The 19,613-nt window shown below is 39.1% G+C and overlaps 1 protein-coding gene across 1 annotated transcript in view; it reads left to right on the top strand.

The window, feature by feature from the left end:
• LOC149200521 (uncharacterized) overlaps positions 1 to 16,150 on the top strand; it is a 264,887-nt gene extending 248,737 nt beyond the window's left edge. The window contains exons 12-18 of the mRNA XM_089400966.1: positions 59 to 118; positions 2,783 to 2,854; positions 11,063 to 11,170; positions 11,372 to 11,473; positions 14,528 to 15,236; positions 15,418 to 15,573; positions 15,831 to 16,150. Of these exons, the coding sequence (XP_089257092.1) occupies positions 59 to 118; positions 2,783 to 2,854; positions 11,063 to 11,170; positions 11,372 to 11,473; positions 14,528 to 15,236; positions 15,418 to 15,573; positions 15,831 to 16,150 (1,527 nt within the window). The remainder of the gene's footprint in view (positions 1 to 58; positions 119 to 2,782; positions 2,855 to 11,062; positions 11,171 to 11,371; positions 11,474 to 14,527; positions 15,237 to 15,417; positions 15,574 to 15,830) is intronic.
• The last annotated feature ends 3,463 nt before the right edge of the window (positions 16,151 to 19,613 follow it).

Raw genomic sequence — 19,613 nt, 5'->3', positions numbered from 1 at the left:
AACTCTTGTTCTCTTCATTGATTTCTATTGATTGGAGATTACTAATCTTGGACTACAGGGACGGGAATATGTCACCATTAGGAGTCGGCGAATATTTCCTGAGTTCCGTGGTCGAATGGTAAATATCTTCCTTATATCCACGTTCACTTGTTTTGAATGCAAGTCAATCTGACATTGGTACTTGGGAATGAAAAATATGACTGAATCTGTACACTTGGGTTGTTCGAGGCCTTGCAGAAGACTAAGATATCATAATGGTGTACCACAAAGAACTCTCCATGAGACTATATGTTTTTGACAACAATCTCTTTAGTGTCTTGCAAATTGTGTAAAATTTCCATTTATTGCTGTCTTTCTTGGGAACCAAGAAAATTAGAGAAACATGAGAGCTAGAAGTGTTGGCTTGAATTTTGCTTTCTTCAGGAATCCACTTCATCATAATTTCAAGTTTCATACATTCATGGTTGGTTGAGTATACATGTTGCTTTCATAGTTTAGATCATTGAGTTAGGTGAATGCAATGTTGTAGTGACCAGAGAACACAAAGGAGGACATGCAATGTTGTCAGTTCCTCAATCTCCTTAGCATAAGTGTCGAAGCTTTAAACATTTATACTTTGTTTTCTTACTGCAGTCAACATGTTTTAACATAGTTTTCATTGATAGCCACACAGCCATATTGGTAGGGAGCATTAACAATCAGAGCACAACAGTCAGTGGGCATGATCTCACACTCATGCTGTTGAGGAAAGGCTAAATTGCAAGATTGACAAGATATTCTGTCAAAATTGTGGGCTTACCTTAATCATTGACCATACGAAAAATGGTATAGGCAAGGATATGTTGATGTATGCTACTGTAGGGACAAATCAAAGCCTTGATAGATGAGATACTTTTGACTGGAAGTATATAATCTGCTGTGACAATTGTTATCTAAACCAACACTTGTGAGATATAAGAGTTTCTCTGTTAGAGACAAAATATTTCTAGTCAGAACAGTGTACGAGGGTTACAAATTTCGAGATAGAATTCCATGCTGTCGTTTTATGCCCCGGTCTTTGATTGCTCATCCATATCTAAAGTCCTTGCCGTTTTTGATTTCTTCTCGATATGTGTTTCATAAGAGTGGCCATGTTTCTAATTGTATCTGCAAGATTGATGCTTATTTTGTGTCTTGACCTACTCACCAAAGCCTTTTGAATTAGCTTTTGAGTATTTTCTTTGAAGGGCAGCAGAATGAGTGTGTCCTAATAGTATACTGAGAGCCCAGAGTAGAAAGTTACAATTATCACTAAAAGAAGATGGTTATCTTAGCTCCCATTTCACTTGTGGTTGTCTTTTCTATTCACTCGAGTTTCAATCAACCATTAACATCAGGCTTTATACTTTTTGTGCTGTTTATAATCGTTCAATTCCTGACCATCTATTGGTGGATGCTTATAGCTTTCCAAGAAATGATAGTTGATCATCTCTGTTTGATGCATGACTTGCATGTCATTTGTAAATTAAGCAACGAAAACTCCAAATCCCTTTGGAGTGCTGCATATTTCTACCTTTTCTAGCAAACTAAATTCAGTAGCAGCCCTTTGGAAAATACTTGTTTTTGTTATATCTGTTTTTATCTGTTGAAGCCTAATACAGGGGAAAATGTCAACAGGCAGTCCTGGGTATTTCACAGTGTGTGGAAGATCCCTTTTGATATAACTTGGTGACTAGAAATTCCCACTTTCCGAACACTTATTCATGAACTTCCTGACCATGTTTTATGCCTTTTTTGTATTTTATGATGGTTCAATTCCTGACCATGTATTGGTGGATGCTTCTAGCTTTCCAAGAAATGGTTATCGAACATTTCTCTGTTCGATGCATGAGTTTCATGTCCTTTGTAAATTATGCAACAGAAACTCCAAAAGCCTTTGGAGCTCTGCATATTTCTACCTTTTCTAGCAATCTAAAATCAGTAGCAGCCCTTCGGAAAATTACTTGTTTTTGTCATATCTGTTTTTATCTGTTGAAGCTCAATACAGTGGAAAAATTCTACAGGCAGCCCTGGGTATTTCACAGCATGTGGAAGATCCCTTTGATATAACTTAGTGACTTGAAATTCCTTTCCAAACACTTATGCATGAACTTCATAGATAATAACTAGCACATCTTCTGCATGAACTTCATAGATAATAACTAGCACATCTTCTGCATGCTTTCTCCTATTACTTTTGTGAATTCTTATCTTATGTAATCACTTTGACTTCATGTGCTCTTGTTGTATTTTTTCAAATGCACTGTAGAGAGCAGTGTTCATTTATTGTGATGGCAAATATATTGGCAAAACGTGGGGAAATATTGGAAAATATTGGGAAGCTTGAAAAATAAAAAAATATTTATCCGGAAATATTGGCAAAATATCAGAAAATATCGGCAAATACTGTCAGATATTAGCAAATATCAGTAAAAAATAAATTTTGAATATATCACAATATATTAAGGAGATATTATTGCACTGTGAAAATCTTGTGATATATCATGATATATCTGTTATTTTCGCAATAAATCCAACAATGGTAGAGAGTTGTCATCAAGTTGATAATTAAATGTCATAGCTTTTCATGCAGCTTGTTTTTGAGTAGGAAAATGAATTCCTATACATGTCTGCAGAATGTGGTTAGTTTGCAAGAGCATCATAATAATTTGTCAGCTGAGTACTTACAGTTTGCTTGCTTTCAATTTCTGTTCTTAGCATATTATTCTCATGCCTTATGTTGTGATGCCATTTTCTTATGTAGGTCTCTGCATTCCTCTCCCACTACTTTCCAGAAATCGTAGACTATGGTTTCACAGCTTACTTGGAGAGTCAGGTGTGTTCCTTTTTGGAGTTGTGAAGCTTTGATATGCTTTGTTTTAAGGTTTATGCTATACATTACTATAATTCAGTGTCTTACAAGGGTAGCTTGTATGGCTTGAAATGCTTGAAAATGAAATTTTTGGCGTATGGTTTCAAGTGTCCTGTTCTTGAAAAAACCTAACCATTTAATTTTTTGGCAAGCATTTATATGGGAAACCATCTTTGCGAAAAATATGTCAGTATACACAGTAAGATTATTTAAAGCTTAACAAGCTTCCTGTAGGTTGCTTTTATATGGGAAACCATCTTTGCAAAAAATATGTCAGTATATGCAGTAAGATTTTTTAAAGCTTAACAAGCTTCCTGTAGGTTGCTTTGGAGGGAAAGCAGGAAATTTGCAATTACTAGGATGTTTGATACTTCATTAGATTGTCTTCTTATTGTTTCAGTTAGTTTGTCTTTCAGGTCGCAGGAATTGGTTGTAGGGAAAAATGTGATACCAAAAATTAGAAGAGTTTGCCTGTCTTCCCCAGGTTTTGCCAAGTCATGTCGGATCAATGTGACTGAACCAATTTAATCCATAATTTCGAGCTTGGGGCATGGCAATGAATTAAAATGCTTTGCAATGTTGGGGACATATTACTTTGGTTTGTATTGCATTCACTGATGGAGGTGGTAAGTTGTTGCTCCTCTGATACTTTGCAAATGAGAAATGTTGATTTCCTCGGCAAGAAATCACTGAGGAAGTATTCCCTCACTATGTTCTTCTTCTTTCTTCTGACGACTTTCAGCCTGGCAAAACTGCCCATTGAAAAATCTGTGTCCCACCAACTGATCCTCATGCTGAGGCTCAGCGCTGCTCCCTCTGCCACGGAAAAATTCGAACTGGAAGCTCTCTCTTTGTCAACTCACTCGAAGAGAGATTACCTCGAATTTTCGGCCCTCCAACTAGAACTGCGCAAACCCTCTGGGGTTTCTACTTGCTGCTTCCTGCAACTTTTCGATTTCCCCTTCTTCTCAATGCTGGGGTTTCTGGTTCTGCTCTTCTTGTCTCACCTGCACTAGCTCCGATACCATGTGAAAATTCCTACATCGGAATTCCTACTGCAGCAAACTGATGTTACTTCTCCTACTTGTTTAAAACATGCAAGTTATTTACTGTGCTCTACGGTAAATATCGAAGAAAATACATCTGTAGCCTTCACTTAATTAACATATATGCGGAAACAAAATACTGAGCAAGAAAGAAAAATACATCACGTAGGACACAATTATTTTTGGACAAATAGTCCTTGGAAAAACCCAATGCGGGAAAACCGATGCAACAACTCTGAGGGTTTTATTATTATGCAAGGGAAATTCTGAGTACAATTCTAGGATGCTCAACTAACAATCTGATACAGAGAGAATACTGAACAAAAGACTGGTGAAATGATCTCACCCGTTCACTGGAGAATCAGTGACTGATCCTGCTCCTCTGGAGGCTCTGCATCACCCTCTGCGCAAAACTGCATCACCCCTCCTGGGTATTACACTGCCTCTCCTCTGGATCCTTTGCTGGCTGAGAAATTGACTTTCTGCCTCCCAGACTCACATCCTAGGTCCCTGCAACTGAATTTCGACTTCCCTTAGTAGGAACTCAACTTCCCCTCAAGGACTGCGTTGCCTCTGCATCAACACTATGTGGGCCAACGTTAACCTTTCTCTGGACGTCTTTCTGTTCTCCCTATGCCTCGCACTCTCCGAAAATTCCTTCTCTCAGATTCTCTCTGTCCCTTTGTTGCAAGATCTCCTCAATCGATCTTCCTCCTGAGAACTTCTCACCTCAGAAAATCGATTTTACCAATCTCTCTGTGCGTCTTCCAAATGACCCTCAAGTCCCTTTTTATATCTTCCTATTGGACAACGAATGACCTAGATTACATCTTAATCAAAGGCTCAGATCGTTTTGACTTTATCCATGGCTTTTTCTAGAAGTTTCACCTCTAATTAGATTAAAACCCATTAATATTTTATTTTTCCTAAGTTTAGACTTAGGAAACCCATTAAAAATATTAATTATTTTAATAAAATGACTTATGTGTGGAATTTCCCAAAACCCTTTCTGAGTTCTTTGGAATACCTTTGCTCAAGCCACCCTGCAAAATTTGAGGCTTAAAGCACATCCGATGCTATCCCAAATCAACAGGTAGTGGGGCTTCTAGACATTTCTCTAGATATCGAGAAGTCCTCTCAAATTTAGTTGAGAGGGAGACAAATCTAAAGATCATCCTTGGGGACTGTTACCCACCATTATGTGGGTGATGTCCCTAGGGATTTTTTTTTTTTTTTTTTTTTCTCCAGGATGGTCCTCAGTCGGCAACCAACAACCCCTTGCAACCACAACTAACTCATTATGCCTTTTCTCTGCCACCTGAGCCAACAATGTGGTCCCTCACCCGTCTACCATGATCATATGTTTGAAGGTGGGCCTTTTGAACGTAAAGCTATGCCTTGTCATTTGGTAATTGAGTATTGTAGTTTGCTTATCATGGACACTTCTGGGCATGGATTAATGGGGGGATTCGGCAGAAAGAATGGGTTAGGTCTGTGCTTTTGTCCCCTAGCCCCCTTTCGGATATTAAATTTGCATCCTAGTCTCGTGGGATCTCTTTTGCTAACCATTTGGCTTTAGGGATGGTATTTCATCGGAAACCCCGATTTTGGTTGCGTGGTCCCTCTCCCTTACTCACTTATATTACCCTCTTTCCACTCATTATTGCCCCATTCATCATTTCTCCCACCTGGGTCCACATTTTTCCATTGGGTCCACATAGGGTTAGCTCGCCCCTTCCCCTTGCCGACACCTTGGGTCATGGCCTGGAATGAAGCCCAGAGGTTTGATGCAGCTATAAAGAAAGATAAAAGCATAGTTGGCCATATTCAACAAGAAAATGTACCATAAAATGCGAAAGATGGCTGAACAAACACATTTAGCATGTGGGCAAAAGCCAATACATGAGCTCTACCCTATCATCATGGCCATCACCCTGGTTCCTACAGGTTCTATGAACCTCGTTCATCATATAGGAACCATGATTGTCCCAACCCTTGGTGGGCAATGAACCACCCTACCTTTAAAGGGGGTATTCACTGCTATATCTTATACAACGTAAAAAACATCAAAGAAAATCATAAAAAGGCAAAAGGAATATAAAGAAGGGTGGAAAAATCAAGGCCGGGTCACCTCATGTACCACAATTTCTCCCTCCTATACATTATAAACCCAAGTGTTTACTTCTCTCTTATTAGTTACCCTTGTACCCCAACATGTGACCAAGGGCTGCCCCTTCTCATTCCCTATTTCATTCGCCTATCTATCACATGCGACCACCTTTTGAAGGTTGTACCTTGAATATATTATGCCCTTTAGAAGTAGAAACCACCTAATAGGATTCTTGGTTAACCTCATTTGGAGTTTAGTAGACATTGGCACATCTCGAAGCCCATTATGGAAGGGCAGGCCATTATGAAGCCCCCACCTGTGGTCCATGATTGGTAAGCTCATTTACTTGATTTTTCTAATGACTTGTTGTACTGGAAGGCTAAGGGACACATTGGATCTTATGTAGCATTACAGATGGTCTCCGTTTGGGTTTAGTCTTTCTATACGGGGTACTAATCCTCCAAAGGGCTAGATTGGCACATGTAGGGTATGCGTTGAGAGCCATGGGCCTCCACAACAGTAGACAACACTCCATGGATCACCACAACCTTTCAGAGATTGCTTGTGGTTCACTTATTGGACGAGGAAGATCCAGCTGATCCATCATGCCCAGTTGGCCCAAATTTGCACCATACACTTGGCAGATGATCCAGGACCAACACAATGATGTGGCATCACCTACACCATCATCCTAGCCCTTGCAGGCAATCTACAAGAATCTCGATTTGTTTGGAGACCCATGAGGACACTTTTGTGCCCCCACAAGTCATTTGGAGCACCACAGGTTATTACAAGGAGCCAACTACTTGTCCACTGCTTTTGAGGGTCCTACTCTTCATTATGGCACCCATGGACCTCATTAGACCTCTTAGAGGGCCCTACGATGTGCATAGATTATTATTTGACTTCTTGAGAGGTTTATTTTTTCATTTATGAGCTAGTTTGGTGGGCTTGTCACCAAAAGTTGAATTATTAGAACACTATTTTACATTTTGGGGCTTATGTAGGCTGAGAAGGCTAATTCGAACTCCTCATTAGTGTATAAATACAAGTGAGATGAGTTCATTTTCTCATCATCACTTTGGATTGGATCTTTTCTCTCTCTTGAGAATTTCACACTTCTTTTAGGGGATGAATTGGAGCTTTATGGATGAATTTTGATGTGTGGATATTGGTGTATCTTATCTTGGAGCTTCTCTTTTGTGAATTATGGATGGTTGGATATATTCTGTTACATGTAAGTACATGATTTTAATGTTATTCTTGTTTTACTTTGTCATATACAATGGACTGGGATTTTCACTATTTTTAGGGCTAATTTCTGCATGCATTTACTACTTCAAATTGTGGAATTTTGTCTCGATTATAACATCTCTCAATATGTGCCATGTAATGTGAACGAAATCTCCTAGGGGTAATTCTATCAACGAATTGACCTTGATAACCCATGTCCTTTGCACATCAACGTATAAAAGCTTCAAGATTGCTTCTCTTTGACCTAGAAAGCTAGCGATGTGGTCTTGAGGTCTCTTTGAGTGGGAATCAAAGATCCTCACTCATATTCATCATAGAATCCATTCTCCCAAGACTAAGGCATTGATCTACCAAGAGGTGGTCACCTAAAATCATATCTTTTCACCTTTTCCCAGGTCTAGCCAAGTTGGGTCACCTAGGGCATCATTTTCCCGGAAAACTACCCATTCAAGAAGTTCGATTTCTTAGGGTCTCCTGCGCTATTGTTTCCTCAAGAACTCCTCCAAATTTTAGGCCATTTCGACTGTGGAGTTGTGAGAAAAGCCAAGCCCTAGATTCGAGATCAAACTTTACCCTAGCATCCCCAAAGGCTAGTACCTTATTGGATCAATTCAAGCCTTTAAATGTATATTCTTTCTTTGATCCATTTCCATACCTTGTCCAGTTTAGGGACATCATTGGTTGCCATACTCTTCTCCCCTACCCTAGACTGGGTCCACTTAGTCTCGTCTGGTGCCATTCCTTTGAAAATACATTTCTTCAAGAACCATCCAGAATACCAATTTCAATAAGGATTTTAGGGATTGGGAAATTCCTTCACAAGTCATATCCCATAAACCTAACCCTCAAATCATCCCTTGTTTCCCTAGAAGTCATTGTACCTTGCTTAGAAGGAAAGTAAACCTTATCTTTCTGACTCTTCCAGGAAATGGATTATTAGGGTTACTCTACATCATTTCATTGACTTATCCTTCATCGGTGACTCCATAATATACCGGGTATCCTCCCGTCAGTGAAAGTCCATAAATAGAAGAGAGCGTTAGTTGATGTGACAATGGGATAAGTCTCCATTTGTTTCCCTTGGCCTAGCATATTCCCTTTAGGGATCGCTCCCTTAGGTCCTTTGCTAGTTTGAGCGGTAACATTTTGGCGCCGTTGCCGGGGACATGAAATGTGTGTTTAGTTTCCATACGACATATTGACATATCATTATTGGCGACTCCATTGAAAGAACGAAGCGCTAGTTCTTCATTGAACTTTAAGGTCGATGCTTGTAGGGTGAAGCAAGCATTTTTCTAGGCATCTTTAATTTCACCCTGGCGACTCTTACATATTTTTCATGTATACCTGAAATAGGTTGTGATGCTTTGATAAATTGCCCGCTTTGGACATTGCTAGCATCCCTGGGCATCCTAATCATGTTGTGGGAAGGATGGTATGTGGGGTTCCCGTGTTTGATGGTGATCTACTCTCCACAATTAACCACGTAGAAATATTTAATGTGCATATTTCAAGAGAGAAGGTTGTCCATCGAGATGTCCCTATGTTATTGTTCATGGGATCTCTCGGTGGTCATAACTCATGGTTGCATGATCATGAACCTAGGAGCATCTTATCTATTGAAGAGTTCGTTGATGGCTTTCTTAGATATTTTCAAGTACACCCTACATTAAGCAGCCAAGAGGAAGCCTTCATCGAGCATCATCAAGTCTTTAAGAGTCTAGGTGATGAGCAAGAAAACGAGTCCTCCTTGGGTCCACATGATGAAAATGATGATTTTGAGGACACATGTGTTGGGAAGGCTGAGTTTATGGAAAATGAAATTGAGACCAACCATACCTTTTTCAAGGATATTACTCTCGATGAATCATCTTTTGAAAACCTTGAGAGAGATGTTCCCATTAGCCCCTTGGAAGATGACATTGAAGATTATTTCCACATTGAAAGGAGAAATGGGAAATGGAGGTGGAATAGGAGCTTGTAATGTGAGATGGAAAGTGGTTAGTATTGAATAAGGAGAGATTAGGGTACACTATCTCAATCATGGCTTGCCAAGTAATGCCCCTCCTATACCCATTGGGTCATTAGGGGAGGTCCCACTAGACTAGTATTGAAATTAACCCCCCCATTTAAGGTGAGAGAAAGAGATCATGGCCAAGATCTTTCTTTTTTCTAAGTTATCCCATAATCCATGTCAAAATGCCCAAATTCAAACAAGCATAAGCAACCGATTGCAAAATGAATAAAGTACCTTTTGATCAGAAGCCCACCTTCCAGCATGTGCTCTTGGCAAATGGGAAAGGGAACATGATTGATGCAGGTGGCGGAGATATGAATTGGACGTCATCATCGGCTACTAGTGTCTCTCAGGGGCTGCTGGCTGCCAGCGTGGAGGAGAAGAATAGGAGAAAAGTTTTTCCTAGGGGTCACCCGCTTTTGGTGGGGTAACACAACTCTTCTAGTGTTAGACATCTTGGATCCTTGGGCTGTTATATGCATATCAAATTTCAGATTAGCTAGTTAACTAGAATCTAGTCTAATTCATTGTTTGAGCCCTAGTTTTAAGTTTTAACTGATAATGACTTGTTAAAGGGCTGTTTTATTTGTTTCTGTCAGAACTTGTTCCATTGCTGTAATTTACTACCATTCTTACAGGTTTTATAACAGCTAATAACTTTTTCTTCTTTTCTAGTGTTTTGGGTTCCCCTGTTGACAAATATTGACTTGCTAAGCCTTCTAAATTGATCTAGAACCCATCCATTCAATTGTGGAGATTGCATCAGTTAACCACCATATTGTTTCCTTGAATATTATATCTTATTGGGGGTATTTTCAGCACTTAGATGTATGTCTTTGCACATGATTTGCCCTTGCCTTAGGAACACTAGAAGCTACAAGGGAAACTTCCCTTGTGAAGAATCCATCTTTGTCTAAAAAGAGGAAGGTTGTTGCCTAGGTGACAGTGGTAACACTTCCTTGTTCCACTAGTCTCAGCACCTTGTGAAAGGCTTTGGCCCAAGGTGCTAGATTTTGTCATAACAGGTAAGATAAGATATTATCATTAATTTTGAATGAATGACCTCAGTAATAGATGAATAGGACTTGGAAGTACATCCCGTATCAGCACATAGTGGGAGTGCAATAACAAAACTGACCCTTATCTGCAAGAGGTCCAAAATCTAAACTGAAAATGTGTCTGCTGAGTCTGAAAGTGCTTGCTGCAGATGCAAGACAACTAAGATATCAACGAGTTAAGAAGTCCAAGGACTAGAGATACAGCAAAGAAGATGAGTAAGGGAAGGGAGATATAAACTTTTGTTCAGGCTTGAAGCTATCTATAGTTCTAACAGCTATCTTGAATTCCAAGGTTAAAGCCCTATGAAGAAGTTCTGTAAGGGTTAAGTATGAGTTCCTGTAATCATTATAAAAGTCGTTAGCCCTCTCTGTTACTGATAAAAATATATAAATTAATGAACTTAATTACTTGTCATTTTACTCTTATCAAAGGAGGAACGACATGAAGGTGCTAAACTTATTTCAGCTAAATTGTTTTGATCATTGTCATAGGTTTTTTAAAGTTTTCTTATAAATTAATCTATATTCATGCACTGCAATGTCATTGTAGTAAATTAAGATAAAATAAGCTTCTTTGGTTAAAATTTCAGTACATTTTCATATTGATATACCTCTTCTGTTTCTATGAAAATGTGGTTTCCATGAATTCTCTGGTTGGCACTGACAAGCTCTGCGTTATAATGTCAGTTGGATAATATTTCTGCTGGGCGTGCTAAATGGAAAAACATGTTGAACAAGTTTTGGGAAAGTTTTAATCGTGATTGCGGAAGAGTCATCAAAATTGATGTTCATCAGGTATTTCTGTGTTTTCCTATCCTTTGCAGGATTACTCTTTAAAGAATGATAAGTTTGAGCTGGAGAATTAGTGATAATATCAATATTATTTCTTTATGAGTTGGTTCATGAATATTTATATATAGTATATCTAGTTGTTAGTTCTTTATTTAGGGACTTTGCTTGGTTTCTAAGGTGTTTTTTCTAATTGCTTACCAATAGGTAGAAAACATGCTGGGGCAGACTTTTGGAGATCATCTATTTGCGGAACTTCCTGGGGAAAGCAGAATGTGTCCCGCGTATGTTTATGCTCTTGGTCATACTGTTGCTTTTAGGAGAAAAATACATGGACGATTACAGAATATTGTGTTGAAATTGTAGCTATGCTCTGTCTTCATAAAATTATTTGTTATCATTGTACTTGGGAAAAACAAATTTATTATTGTTTCTAGCATGCTCTTCATGCTTTTAATTTGGTCAGAAAAATTGTATTTTTGAAAGAAGAAAAAAATAATATTTTTATTGGCTCCACACTTGTTAAGTCGGCCCTTCTAGATTGCCAAGTCAGCTTGTGTAGAAAGTTGAAACACATGCATTCGGATCATATCGTCCCTTCTAGATGGTCAAGTTGGCTTGCCTAGAAAGGCACCCATTCAGATTCAATCATGGCTATATAAGGGACTCAGTTCGTTCTCCTTAGCAAGCAATTTGATCACACATACATTACTCATCTGTTCTCCTATGCGAAGGTATTCAAGGAAGTGTTCAAGGGTTAGATCAAGCGAAGAAGCCTCTCTTCTACTTTTCATTGGAGTTTGTATTGATTCATTTCTCCTGTGGATCAAGTCCAAGGTCTTTTACTCTTTGAAAAGGTAAAGATATGCTCCTTATTCAAGACCTGAAGTCTGGTACTAGGCCGAGACCTAGAAAGATATCCAAGCAAATTTTCAGTGGTCCAAGAGCCTACTTATTCGAGATCTCTTGTCTCCTGAAAGTGATCTCTAGGCCGAGTCCTAGAGGGATACTATAAGTCTATTATTCTGAGATCTGAGATCTTTGATTGGTCCGAGATTATAGCTGCCTCAGGCTTGTAACTAGGGTGAGATCTGAGGTCACCTAAGGACTGTCTGTAGCCCAAGATCCAAGCCACTTCAGGACTGTAATTGATCCAAGTTTTGTGCCTCCGCAGATCTGTTTGTCGAGATCTAACTCAGATCTGTCTTTAATCTGAGATCTGAGTTACTCCAAGATTGTGATTTGGTCTGTGTTTTGTGCCTCCACAGATCTGCTTGCTAAGATCTAACTCAGATCTGTCTCGAGTCCGAGATTTGAGTTTCTCTAGAATTGTGATTTGGTTCATGTCTTGTACCTCCACAGATCTGCATCATGTCTGAAGTCTGAGCCTCAAAAGCAAAGAGATTCGAGCTTTGTCTCTGTGGTATTGTGAGAGCATCAACCTCTTGTCTGCGATCTTGTTGGAAGAATTTGTGAAGAGGAGCTTAGCACTTGTGGAAGCCATCTTGATTGGTCAGTATTGTCTATGTCTTGATGTCTTATTGAAGGATCTCTTTAAGGAAAGGTTGCTGGGTTTACTCCTTGTGGGTTTTCCCAGGATAAAATTTTGTCTCTTGTTATTGTGCTCCGTGATCTCCACTGTCTTGTCATTAATATTGGTTGGATTTCTTAAGTGTAATTATTCGATTAAGAAGAAGAATTAAAAGAAACCCTAATAATTCACAAATATTTATTAGTAGTTCAGAAATAGTACTGTACACGCTGTACTTGGCTTTTCAACATGGCATCAAAGCTTTGGTCAAGATAGAAAGTTGGATATCACATCTTGAAAAGAAGATTTTCTTGATCTCTGTGTCATTTTGAAGGAAATCTTTTGTTCAATCAGATGATGGCTCCCTCTTGCAAAAAAGGAAATGAGCTTAATGGATCAGGAATTTTTAAAGCTTGGAAGAAAAGAATCAATTTGGTCTTAGAGGAACACAATGCTCTTCAGTATGTCAAAGGAGAAGTTGCTTAACCTGAGGATGATGCTTGAAAGGCCAGGGTTTGAAACTGTGAAGTCAAAGCTCATAGAATTATCTTTGAATCTCTCAAGGATCATTTGATCCCTGATGTTTCAGAATTACCCTCTGCTAAGGAAGTATATGAAAAGTCGGTCGATCTGTTTTCTTCCAATACCACTTGTCAAATTGTTGAAAAATAATGTAGCTCTGGTCAGCATTTTTCATAGCAAAACTATCAAGAAGAATTTGATTTGTGTCATTTTCAAGTCGGCCTATCTAGCCCTACAAGTCGTCTCCAAGAAGACTTCCTGTCGGCCCCCATTAAGGCTAATTAGCCCTGACATGACGCCTATATTGGAGCTTGTTGACCCTCATTTCTTCCACCATCACACACAAGTTCAGTCTTCTATTGCAGAGCATATCCACAAGTGTGAAGAGGATAAAAGGGTTCTTGACTGCAATTTGTATCTCTTTCAAAGGTTTGTTGACTACAGTGATTTGGGTAATTTTGGGATCATCTTAACCTCTGTTCCTTTTGATTCTTTTGAGGCTAAAAGCTACAGAGAAGCTCGCTTTTGATGTGACGTACTTCTGAAGATTGACCGAGGGTTTTAGGCCAAATTTGTAGACAGTTCATTGGCATCTTCTGTTGTAACTACAGTGTGGATTTCAGCCTCCCATCACAGTGACTACAGGCCTAAGTTTTGTTCTCTTTGTGCAGACCTTACTCTTTGGACAAAAGTGAAATTTCTCTCCTTCCTTGTGCAGACTTTGATTGGATATTTCATTGTTGACTATTTTGGATTTGTTGGAACATTCAGATGTACTATTGATGGACAAAATCTCTCTCAAAAGGAAAGAATTTTGGGGTTTTCCCCTTGTGGGTTTTTCCCTGTCTGTGAGCTTAATCTTGGTGTCTTTTGCCTCTTGCTTATTGTCTATTGTTCATTGTCTACTGTGATCTCTATTTACTGTTCTTGTTGAAGAATTATTGGTTGAAGTTTTTCATGTATAACTACTTGTTGACTAAAGTATAAAGAAGGAACAATTTGCATCAATAGAAGTAGTTATCAATTGTGAAAAACTATTCTAGTCATTGTAACACCAGAATTTCAACATGGTATCAGAGCTTTGGTAAAGGAAAAGAGCAGAGAGATCATCTTGAGAGCACTTGAAGAACACTTGAAAATCATCTTGAAGAGCATTTAAAAGGCTTTTGGGTTCTATCCTATATTTTTCATCATGAATTCTTCCTTCATGTAGACTGAAAGAAACCTTGAAGGAACCACTAACTGTAGGGCATGGAACGCAAGAGTTGAGATTAATCTTGAAAGGAATAAAGTCTTGGGAATTGTCACAGGTAGAGTCATTGAACCATCTGATTGAGCAGGAAAGGAGAAGTTTCGTGAAGATGATACTTTGGGAAGAAGCGTTTTATTGGATTATGTTAGGGATCATTTGGTTCCCTATCGCTGAACATAAGAATGCTAAAGCTATGTATGATGTGATCGTTGGATTGTATACCATTAATAATGTGAATCAATCCATCAATTTGAGTGGACAACTTCGTAACATGAAGATGACAAAGAATGACACAGTGGCATCATATTTTGTCAAGATAACTCAAATTAGAGATCAACTCATATCCATTGATGAAGAAGTATCTGATAAGGAATTGTTAGCTGTTGCTTTGGGTGGTCTCCCTAGATCTTGGGACTCATTTGCATCAGATATTAGTGCAAGAGAGAATGCTCCAACCTTTGACAAGTTATGGGTAGCATGCACTCAAGAAGAGTCAAGACTCTATTCTAGAGGAGACATTGAAGATCCAAGTATAGAAACATTTGCAGCTCATGTTAAGGGTAACAAGAAGAAGAAACCAAATTTTGGCAAATTCCAAAGAAATGTCAGTAAACGACAAGGTCCAATATCTGCTTCAAGGAAGGACTCTACCTCTCATAAAAGGCCTTCTCCTCCCTCTCCAAGTAGAAGAGATAGAAGAGATAACAGAGATAGAAGAGACAAAAATGATCTAACAAATGTTCAATGCTTTCGTTGTCAAGCTTATGGTCATTATCAAGCTCAATGTCCTCAAAGGAATCAAAGAGATGACTTTGAAAAGGGATCATGATCATAAAAGAAGAGCAAGACATCATGCATCTGCTGCTGATCTAAATGAGCCATCTTCAAAGAGGAGGCATAGGAGAAGTGATTCTGAACTTGAACACTCATTTGTTTGTGCTCTTATAGGTTCTATTGAAAATCACGATGAAGTTTGGCTTGTGGACAGTGGTGCCTCTAAGCACATGACTGGAAATCGTGATTATCTATTTGAATTAGTTGAAAAGAAGTTCTCTCAAAAGGTCGAGCTTGGGGACAATGGAAAATATGAAGTCAAGGGAATTGGTATGTTATCTTTCCAAGTGGAATCCTGAGGTAATGTATCCATTAACAATATTTTATATGTTCCTGGATTGAAGAAAATTTGTTGTCCATATCATCTCTTGAAGACAAAGGGTATAGAGTTGATTTTGTTGATGGACAAGTCTTAGTATGGAAGAAAAATTCATCTTTTGAATCTGCTAAAGTTATTGGGATACGAATCGGAGGACTATATCGTGTCCTTGGTCGTTCATTCTAAGTTTTTTTTTGCAACACTATAGAACTTAGGGAGATTTGGCATAGAAGGTATGATCATATGCACTACAAAGCTTTGGGAAGGTTAAAAGATTTTGTTAAAGGTGTACTTGAACTTAAGATAGATCATGATGGAGTATGCAAAGGATGTGCCCTTGGGAAAAATGTTAAAGGAAGATGCACTAGTAATGATAGTAGATCCAATGGATTATTGGATCTTATACCCTCTGATATCTATGGGCCTGTTACTGCTCAAACTAGCAGGGACCTAAAGGAGATTCCTGGAGGGTCAAATGCTAGACCAAGGGCAATAAATGGAGACTTAGCCCATTATCACCTGAGCTAAGACTCCCTACTATTTACGGAATTTCACGGATGGGAGGAGACATGGTATATATCGAGTAAAAAATGAAGGATAAATCAACGAATGTATATAAAGTGACCCAAACAATCCCTTTCCGAGAAGAGAGTCAAGATGGAGCTTGCTTGCTTTCTAAGCAAGGTACAATATCTTCTAGGAGAAGCATGGGGGGATTTGAGGGCTAGGTTTAGGGAATATGACTTGTGAAAAAGTTTTGCAATCCCTAAAATCCTTATTGAAATTAGTATCTCGGATGGTTCTTGAAGAATTGTCTTTCCAAAGGAATGGGACCACACGGGACCAAGTGAACCCAACCTAGGTTAAGTGGCAAGAATTTAGCAACCAATTATGTTCTTAACCCAGACAAGGAGGGGGAAAGGATCAAAGCAATAATTTTCACTTAAAGGTGTTGATTTGATCCTATGAGCCACTAGCCTTGGGGATACCAGGGGAACCTTTGATCTCGGGGCTAGGGATTGGATTTTCTCACAACTCTATCGTTAGAATGGCTTCAAAATTGGAGGAGGCCTTGGGGAGACACCAACGCAGGGGATGCTAGGAGATCGAACTTTTTGGAGGGCTAATTTGTTGGGAAAATGATGCCCTAGGTGAACGAACTTGGCTAGACATAGGAAAAGGTGAAAATGAATAGATTTTGGGTGACCACCTTTTGGTAGATCAGTGCCTTAGCCTTGGGAGAATGGATTTTATGATAAATATGAATGAGGAATTCGTTTCTTAGTCAAGGAGGCCTTAAGCTACCTCGCTAGCCTTCTAGGGCAAAGAGAAGCAATCTTACAACTTTTATACTTCTACTTGCAAAAGGAGTTGGCTTATCAAGATGAATTTGTTGATAGAATTATCCCTATGAAATTTCATTCAAATTACATGGCCCATACATTGAGCGATGCTATATAGAGACAAAATTCCACACTTTAAGCAGTAAATGCATGCAACAATTAGCCCTAAAATTAGCGAAAATACCAATCCAATGTATATGACAAAGTAAAACAAGAATAGCATTAAAAGCTTGTACTTACATGTAATATAACGTATCCAACCATCCACCATTTGACAATAGAGAAGCTCCAAGACAAAATAAACCAAATCCAAACATCAAAATTCATCCATAAAGCTCCAATTCATCCTCCAAGAAAAAGTGCGAAATTCTCAAGAGAGAGAAGAGATGTAATCCAAAGTGATAATAAAAAGTGAATTCATCTAACTCCTATTTGTACACTCATTAGGAGTTTGAATTACCTGATTGGGTCTATATTAGCCCTAAAATAAAATAATGTGCAAATTAACTAACTTTTGGTGACAAGCCCACCAAACTAGCTCACAAATTAAATACTAAGCCTCTCAAGAGGTTAGATGATAAATAATACATGTTGTAGGGTCCTTTGAGAGGCTTGATGAGGTCCATAGGTGCCATAATGAAAAATAGGACCCTCAAAACTGGTGGTTATCAAGGGGTTGGTAGCTTGTTCTCCAAACAATAAACATCTGGTGCTCCCAGTGGGTGTGGGGGCACAACCATAACATCACAGGTCTCCAATTGAGTCAAAGATGCTTGTAGATCATTTGTAAGGGCTATGATGATGGTGTAGGTGATGCCACATCATCCACAAGTCTTGGGTTCACTGCCAAGTGTATGGTACATCTGTGTGGTTGGCTGGGCAAACGTGAAGTAGGTGCATCTTACTCGTCCAGTAGCTGAATCTCAAGCAATCTTTGAACATCCTCAGGGATCCATCAGTAGCCATCCTATGCATATGTCAATCGTAGGGGAAGGTGAACCATGTGAAAATTCCTAGATCTAACAATCCCAGGAATCTTACTGCAAGCAACTGAATCTACTTCACCTAGATTGTAAATTACATTACAAGCTTATTTCAGATTTCTTCATGAAAAATTGAAGTAAATTACTGAAGCAACCTACACCAATTAAATATGATTATGAAACATAGAAATTGAGCAAGGAAAATAGAAACACATAGGACACATTTATTTTTGGACAATAGTCCTCGGAAAAACCCAATGTGGAAAAACCGATGCAACAACTTTGAAGGTATATTATAATTAAGGAGTAGAAAATTCTGAATACATGACTGAATACCTCACATGGTTATTTAGTTACAGAGAGAAATATTGGTAGAAGCTTTGTGAGTTTTACCTCACACAATCACTGAGAAAAAGTCCCGGCTGTTCCGACTGATGAATGAGGTGCCCCTGGCAGACTCTGTGCTATCATTGCATTGCCTCTACGCTATTCCAACATCAACCCTCTCAGGCACAACGTCATCCAACTGGGGAATCGATTGTAGCCTAGAGTGACTGTTCTCAGCCTCCAGGTCCCACACCCCGACTTCCGATTGCTGAAACTGACCCTCTACTCTGATTTTCGACTCTCTCTCTCCCTCTGCGTTGCTTATGCGTGACCCTTTTGGTCCTGCACCAACCTCTGCGTCAAGGCTACTGGATCACTCTCTACTTCTCTTTGCTGATGATTCTCCGGTTGAGAAAATCACTTTCTCTCCATAAGCTATTCCTGCCCCTTTGCTACAAGAAATCTCCTCAATTGAATTTTCCTCCTGAGAACTTCTCACTTCAGAAAATCGAATTTTTGATCTCTTTTGGTGTGTGTTCTCCAAGTGCCCATCAAGCCTTCTCTTATAATCCTCTTATTGATCAATCAACGACCCTGATTAGATTCTAATCAATGGCTAGGATCATATTGACTTGACCTTCGCCTTCTTCTAGAAGTTACACCCACAGTTTAGATTAATACCCATTAATTATTTTAATTTCCTAAGTCTAGACTTAGTGTTCCATTAAAAATAAATAATTATTTTAATAAAACAGTCTCTGAGTGGAATTTGCCAAAACGACTTTTGGGTATTGGAGAATGCATGTGTTTAAGCCTCCTTGAAAAATTTGAGACTTAGAGCACATCCGATGCTACCAGAAATCAACACTCCCTCTTAGTGAGGAATGTGCTCTAGCAATGCAACCTGCTGAAGCATCACTTGTTTTGTAGCATCTCCCTCTACGCTGCTGATGTCTGTCATGTTGTCCACCAACCACTGTGCAAATGCTGCATCTGTACTGCTGCTGACCTTGCCATTGTCAACATTGCATCCTTACTGCAATTTCCTCTGAATTTATGCATCTATGCTACTGTTGGCACTGCCACTGCCAATTGCCACTGCACTGCAAACTGTTGTTGCTACTCCAACAACGGAAAAACATCCCAAATTACTGAACTAATTGTGTTTAGTATGATACCATGTGAATGCTGGAGCCTGACTGCTGCTAGTCTCTGCGCTACCTCCTGAATCTATTGCACTGCTGCTGACATCGCCTGTTTATGCCATTCTGCACTGCTACCACTCGCCGTGCGTTGCTGAGTGTTGGCGCTCCTAGCTACTGCAACTGTCTCTTCGAC

The sequence above is a fragment of the Pinus tabuliformis genome, chromosome 2_1 (genome assembly GCF_031772625.1).
Source record: "Pinus tabuliformis cultivar Carrire ecotype Pingquan chromosome 2_1, CPIR1, whole genome shotgun sequence".
Taxonomy (NCBI): Eukaryota; Viridiplantae; Streptophyta; class Pinopsida; order Pinales; family Pinaceae; genus Pinus; species Pinus tabuliformis.
The sequence above is the reverse complement of the archived record's forward strand: the minus strand, read 5'-3'. Positions and strand labels throughout refer to the sequence as shown.